Genomic DNA, 7,156 nt, shown 5'->3' on the forward strand with positions numbered 1-7,156 from the left:
AAAAAAGTGAGATGGAAATGTATGGTATGCAGAATGATGAGACCAAGCTAACTTTGGAATCTAAAGCCATTCCAATCTCTTAGATCTCTTAGTGCATATTTCTTCCCAGGCATTCTCTTTTTCCCCATGTGGCTAACAAGTTCAACAATATGCTGATATTAGACTAGAGGTATGCAGAGGCACTAAAACAAGTCTGCAGATAGACTTACTTGTATGAGCAAGAATGCCAAGCACATGCATCGCAAGACAACCCCAGTGGGCCTTCATTTATCTCCGCTTATTTTAAGACATTCTTTAACCTCAGATCCTGTCAGCCTTTTCAGTTGTGCATCCTGACACGTATCTGATGGCCACAAGATCATTGTACTCATTTGTACACATCATTTGTAATCACTAGGTAATCTGCATAGCTCATGGCATTTGCAATAATATTTGAATATCTTTCTACATCTCTGTGCCTTGTATTTTCATTTCTTATTCAAAAATGGTCTTTCTTCTCTCACTCAAACTCAGAATTCACTATTTCTCTATCACTGACATTTACAATGATCTTTAGGGATATTGCTGAAATGATTTAAAAAATGAAAGTGGTCCTCAGCTCTCCCACTCTTCCTCTTCCTTCAACTCTCAGCCCGTAGGCCCCAACTCCCAACAGTGCCATGTTTTGATCACCATGAGACACTGTTAGAATGCCATCGCCATGGCCTCCTGATGTCAGAAGTCACCTCACAGCCTTTGTTCTGAGTCCTATAAATAGGGACCCTGTGTCCACAACACCAGTCACTGAACGACAAATACCATTGGTGACTTAACTTTGAGCTTCAAAGCTGCTTGCTTTTTTTTTTTACAAGAAAGATGGAGAAGGACTTTTACTAGGGGCCTGTAGTGATGGGACAAGAGTTTAAAGCAAAAAAGGGTAAATTTGCATAGATAAACGTAAAGTGGAAATCCGTCCCTATGAGGGTGGTGAAGCAGTGGAACCAGCTGCCTAGGGGAGCTGTGGATGCCCAGTCTATGGAAGTGCTCAAGGTCGGGTTGGATGGGGCTTTGGAGCAACCTCATCCTGTAAAAGTAGTCTCTGCCCATGGTGGGGCATAGATGGTTTTAGGAGGTCTCTTCCAACACAAAGCATTCAATGACTGTAGGATTCTATGATATTGACATAGAGCCATGCCGAGACTGGCTTGTTTGGCTTCAAATTACCTGAACTGGTCTTTGCTCACTCTGACAATAAACTGGTTAAGTTTTTCTTGCATCCTTATTGTGTAGTCTATATAGCATTTTTGGAGAATACTTGTAAACCACTTAGAACATTTCTGAACTTGGATGGAGTCTATATTCCACATATTTAAGGAGTTTTGGCACACAAACTATCTTAGATATACAGGGTGGGATGTTCAGATTGCCGAATCTTAGTGAAGTCCTTTGTCATCCATTAGTTGATGACAGGTGTTGATGCATTCACACACAGGGTCTTGACTTCTGTCTTTCAACACCTATGTGTTGCTATGCTGTTCTGTATGTATATTGTTCAAAGCAAATTTTTAGGTGATCTTTTCCAAGCCTATCAAATCATGCTGAAACCTCCTCTGCTGTGCGCACAATCTTCTCATCTTTGTCACAAAGTAAATGTGAACTAATTCTTCAGTCTAGTTTTTGGTTCCTGTCTTCTCCAAGGTTATTTTCTATTGCTCAGGATATATAGCACACAGGAGTCACAGTTTAAACTGTGATCACACTTTTTATAGTCTTCTCAGAAGACTTCATTCTTTAGAAGGGTAAAAAGACTTTTGCCTTGCATGCGTAGCGCCTTTTATTGCACTACTATGAAGTGATTGGATGTGATAGACAGTAGTTTATCAAAACAAAGTCTCATTAAAGTCTGTTTGCACTTCGCTTTTACTCTCTTTTGTATAATATTATGAAGCTTTCTGTGACCAGACAGTAACCTGTGGTAACCTGTAGTGTGTGTACACTTGTGGGTCATGAATAAAACCATTGTTATCATCCTAAAATGTTGGCATCAATATTGTGCTAATAACATTTGGATATTTCTGCTTTATCAGCAGCAGTGACTGACAAATTATCAGTTGTTTTGTAATGGGAAGCTTAAAATAGCAGCTGAAGACATTTGAGTTAAGCTTCGTGGAAAAAGACACTGCTGCATTTATTATGATATCATTTTTGTTGTGTAAGGTTGACATGATTGTTGGTTTGGCTTTTTAGACATACAATGCAATTAAGAATAATCATTTTTCCCACACATTCCACAAAGCCACTGAAGCCCAAATGCTAATAGCCAGGCCCTGAAATTTCAAGTGACTTCCGCTGCTCCCCGGGCAGCGCACGGTGCAGACGCATGTCTCATGGTAGCATGCAGCTATTGTGTGATCACAGCCTTCTTGCATAGCTGTGAGTCTCAAAAGAAGCTGCTGATAAATAGGAATCTGTTTCAGATTTGTCCATATCACCAGTTTGAATAGATTTTGGAGTGTGAAAAAATGGGATCGGTATGTAAGTGCATGTGGGTTTTGCAGTCTGTAACAGACATTCAGACTGGAAGTATAAAAGAACGTGTAAAAGAATTTGTGTTTAGTGGAAGTGGTAGGTGGTCGTACCAATAAAAGCTATATTGTGTTACATATGCACACAGATGTATGTGTTTACACCATAATTGGTGTGAAATGTATGCAGTTGCTTTTAGACTTCAGAGCATCAGTGAAAGTAGATCAGATTGGGGTATGAGGGGCTCAGGAAATAGATCTTTTATACATAAAAGAGAAGGTAGTAAGGCTATAGTGGCAGCTTTGGTTCCTAACTATTCCTACTAAAAGGCATGCGTTCCAAAAAAATTAAATGAATGTTTCTTACATATTGTTAGACCAGGCTGTGTCATGACTGTTAGACAGAAATCTGCATGTATACTAGCTAAAAAATGTTTATGCAATTATGTACAACTTTCTTTTTTGTATTCTTTTCCCCAACTTTTTCTCTGCTCACTGCTTTTCTAAGTGTGAGTATGCAGTACCTATATATTATGCATGCTTCTAGACTTTTACTGTCCTGTGGTCAAGTCAGTGAAATTTTTTTTGCATGCTTGGCTCTCAACGCTTGCTGAATTTCATCTTTATTTGCTATGAATCTTAGATCCAAGTGCTTAATTAAATCTCTGAAAAATACAATTCATAAACATAATCACTGATAGTATTTTTCAGGAAATGAAATGTAGAGGAAGTAAACAAATGGTAACCTAAATACCATGCGCAGTTTCTTTCATTTCAGTGGACATCATTTACCACAGAGAATTTGAAAACTTTGACTGAGTCAAGTGGTTAGAGACTACTGGCGTGGATGCAGTTGTCTCTGTTCAAAAGCTTGCAAATTGGACTGGCATATTCCTGCTTGTGAAGTAGAATAAGCCACACTGATGGGAGATGCTTATTATTGTTCCTACACTAGAGCACTTACCTGTGTGTTTTTTTAGCCAAAATGTATAGTAAGTGTTCCAGCTTTGGATCAGGCAGTGTTAGCTGATGAGAAAATTGATCTGAGCGAAGGGAAGATGAGTTTTGTTCTCTGTTAGAGATTAATGCGAGCCCTTGTCACCATTAGTGCATGAGCTGTGCTGTCCTCTTCCACTAAAGAGCAAAAGAGGTTTTCCCAGATGCTTTTGACAACTGCAGCAGGAATAAAGGAGAGGAGTGGAAGAAAGGAGAATCCATTTGCATTATCCACTGTTAGAAGATGTGCAGTGGAAAAAGCTTGGCTAGTGCCAATTATGGATTTTCTTGGTCCCAGTGAAAATCTTCAGTGGAGGCGATTTAAACATAAAGCATGTCAGTAAAGATATAGTAATGAAATTATTGTGAAATATATATATATATATGTATAAATCCTCAGTGCTAGAGAAGAATTTCTGTTTTCTCCAGGAGCTTGATCTTGGAAACACTGACAGTGAGCCACTTTTGTAGAACTAGAGTCTGGATGGAAATGTTAATTTAATGAAGGCATTTGAACTTTATTTACAAACTGTACCTAAAAGTTATATTTAATATTTTTGTCACAGCTTATCACCTACCTTTGTTCTTTTAGGCTTTTAAGACCAAGGATGGTTACATCGTGGTGGGAGCTGGAAATGATCAGCAATTTGTCACTGTGTGCCAGGTAATGATATATGAAGTTGCCAGTACAAAAATGTGTAATAACTTCCATGTTATGTAGGGAAGTAATTATTGACTGCTTCTTCGTTCCCCTTTTTTTTATAAAATAAATAAATTCAAACTCTCTGCTTCTAGCTGGTTGTTTAGGGGACTGATGAAGTTCTGTGCTTTGCTTGTGTATTCAGAACACGTCAATTCCAACTTTAGTGGGTGCCAAGCTTCTTTTGAACTCTGTGCCACTGCACTGCTAGTTTGCTAAAACATGAACCAGCTAGTAACCTTCCAGTTATGGAATGGTGAGTGTCATGGAGATCACACTGTTTTCCATAATACAGAGGTAGACACAGTTACTAACACAGCCAGGTTAGGGGTTGAATGTTCATGTGCCACCTTAATAAGTAGCCGACCCTGCTGTCCTTTTGTGCACTGCTATGTACTGGTCTGTGCTCACAGAGAATCTAGTGGACTTCTTGGAAAGAAACATTACAGACTGTGGGCTGACTTGGCTCTGGTGCAGATATGATGTTGAAGAACAAAGCTTCAACATAACTGCCACTTCTAAAAATCTGGTATCCTACTTCTTTTGCATAGAAGAAACATGATTCTCTGGCAATTCTTGAAAACTTTTAAATTAGTTCTGGATTTTTCACGTACTCTTTTCCTGTGGTTTTAATGCCTGGGATTGTTTTTTCCCTGAGCTGTGAATGCATTTTAGAAGAGAAGGAGTGACTGTAGGGAACAAAATTGTTTGTAAAAAAAGAATAATAATGTTCCAAACAAAAGACCCCATTGACATGTACGCTAGCAGAAGAGAAGTATTGCACGTAGTATTAGACAGCATTTTTAAAAATGCCTTTTTCCTGTCATTGTGTAGTTTCTCTTGGAACTTGGATATTTAGCTTAAACTAATCACATTGAATGAGCTGTCAGCCTCAGGAAATTGAGCATTATTTTCTTCCATTTGTTCACTTCAGCCATTTCATATTTCTGTGGATGTTAATGACTAATAACTGGAACATGTAGTAAGAAGCTATTGAAATTGTGATTTTCGGGAGCTATTTTCTCTCTCGGTGTGTTTTGGGCAACGTATGCACACAGAGCTATCTGGAGGGACCTGCTTTCTTTTGCTTGGATTACCTTTTTCAATAAGTATCAAGGTAACCTCTTTAAAGTTTGCTCAAAGGGTTTTCTTCATACGCATGTCAAACCACTAGAGCATGACCACTGTGTTAACATGAATAAAGACTAATGACTGAATAAGCATCTACATGCCACAACGCTGGTTTATCAAGGACTGACTGTCCCCTAAAATAAGTATGTCCAGAAAGCTCTAGGACATTATTTTGAATGTCTTCTCAAGTGCTTTATCACCTGAACAATTACACGCCCAGTGCTAGTTATCATGCCATCCTGTATAGCTGAAAGTCTCTCTTGGTCAGTTCCAACACCATGGTGTGAGTTAGAGTGCTCCAGGAATTCAGACCATGCTTTCACATCACTTTACGTTGCAGCTGAGAGAGTTATAGTTGGGCTTGCTGCTATGTACTCCCTCCTTAAGGAAGCAACTGGTGCTCCAGAAGATGAGGCTATGATTTGTGCTACTGCAGAATCTGAAGAGCCCAAAGTTATGTGGGCCCTATTCAGCAGGCTGCTGGTTCTAGTATTTCTAGAATTGAAAGGAGGAAATACAGCACATGGAAAAATTACAGTTGCTTGCATTTCAGAGAGAATAAGAAACTGGAAAATTTAGTTCAGGTTGTAGGTAGTGGTCACTTATTTTCTATAAACTAGCTATCTATTTGAGTTTAAAAGGAACATTCCTTTTTTTGCCCTTACTGAGTTCTTGTAGGTATGGATTTTAGGCTGTTAAATTGCACAGAAATTGAAGAATGTGGAGGTCAGCGGAATGCTGTGAAAACTGTTAGAGGTATGTTCTGTGTTAGAGAAAGGTGATTTGGAGCTTAAAACACAGTAGAGGGAGAGCCAATAAAGGAAGAAGACTTTATAACAGGAAGGCCCTCAACACCCTAATGAACCTTTAGTAAATACAGAGGCCACTAATTCAAACATTGGGATTGCTTTTAGAAAACTCTTCTGAGATGAGTTGGTGCTGAAAATACAGAATTTATGGGAGCCGTTGCCCTGAAGACACATACTCAAGAGATATAACAGCTGTCTCAAGCTGTAAACAATTGCAAACATTCTGCTTCAACCGTATCTTTTCTGACAGGCAGTTAGCAAGTAAGAAAAAAAAAAAAACTGGAATAATTTCAGAATCAGCGCAAACTAACTGTAGGTTGTTTGGGGACTTGGGGATGATTGCTGAAAAACTTTGTAATGCTGCTGGTTGAAGCGCATTTTAAAGCAATCCACTGTTACTAAAGCACATCCTGGCATGTGGCTGCTTCAGTCTAAATAGGAATACTGAGCAAGGGTCTTCAGAAAACTGTGCTTTTGTGTACAGCAAAGAAAAGTGCAGTTTTGGGGGGGATAAGGCAGGGTGTAAACTCTGAATGTGCATCCAGAATAAATCTTCACTGCAAAGGCCAACTATTCTGCAAGTGAGGTTGCAGGAGAAATGAAGAACAGTGGTCAGAGTGAGATGAGGATGATGACTTTGGTAGCACGATACAGATGAATGGCACGTTAACAAACAGCTTACCAATATGCATTTGTTGGACACCAAATTGAGAACATAATAGTCACACAGCTTTATAAGAGGTGGATATTAAGTTGACACTGAAGTCAGTAACATTAATTAAAACAGGATAGCGAGCAACTCAATATGTTAGTTTTTCACATAGCATCAAATGGAGCTGTAATTTTCTTACAAATTTCTCAGTTGCCTATGCTCTTATAAATAAGTATTCACTGTCATTTTCTGAAAATTTTTACATTGTTTTTCTAAAGCAGTGATTTTCATTACCGAAATAATTGTGTCAACAAGAGGGAAAAATTTAAGAGGGGGGAGCCAATAATACTGTTAAACAAGAAGA

The 7,156-nt window shown here is 38.7% G+C and overlaps 1 protein-coding gene across 5 annotated transcripts in view; it reads left to right on the forward strand.

Moving 5' to 3' along the window:
- The window catches only part of SUGCT (succinyl-CoA:glutarate-CoA transferase), a 358,596-nt gene that overhangs the window by 111,724 nt on the left and 239,716 nt on the right, over positions 1 to 7,156 (forward strand). For all 5 annotated transcript variants that reach the window (XM_031554006.1, XM_019616695.2, XM_031554005.1 and 2 more), the window contains one exon: positions 4,093 to 4,164. In XM_031554006.1, the coding sequence (XP_031409866.1) occupies positions 4,093 to 4,164 (72 nt within the window). The remainder of the gene's footprint in view (positions 1 to 4,092; positions 4,165 to 7,156) is intronic.

The sequence above is a fragment of the Meleagris gallopavo genome, chromosome 6, assembly GCF_000146605.3.
Source record: "Meleagris gallopavo isolate NT-WF06-2002-E0010 breed Aviagen turkey brand Nicholas breeding stock chromosome 6, Turkey_5.1, whole genome shotgun sequence".
Lineage (NCBI taxonomy): Eukaryota > Metazoa > Chordata > Aves > Galliformes > Phasianidae > Meleagris > Meleagris gallopavo.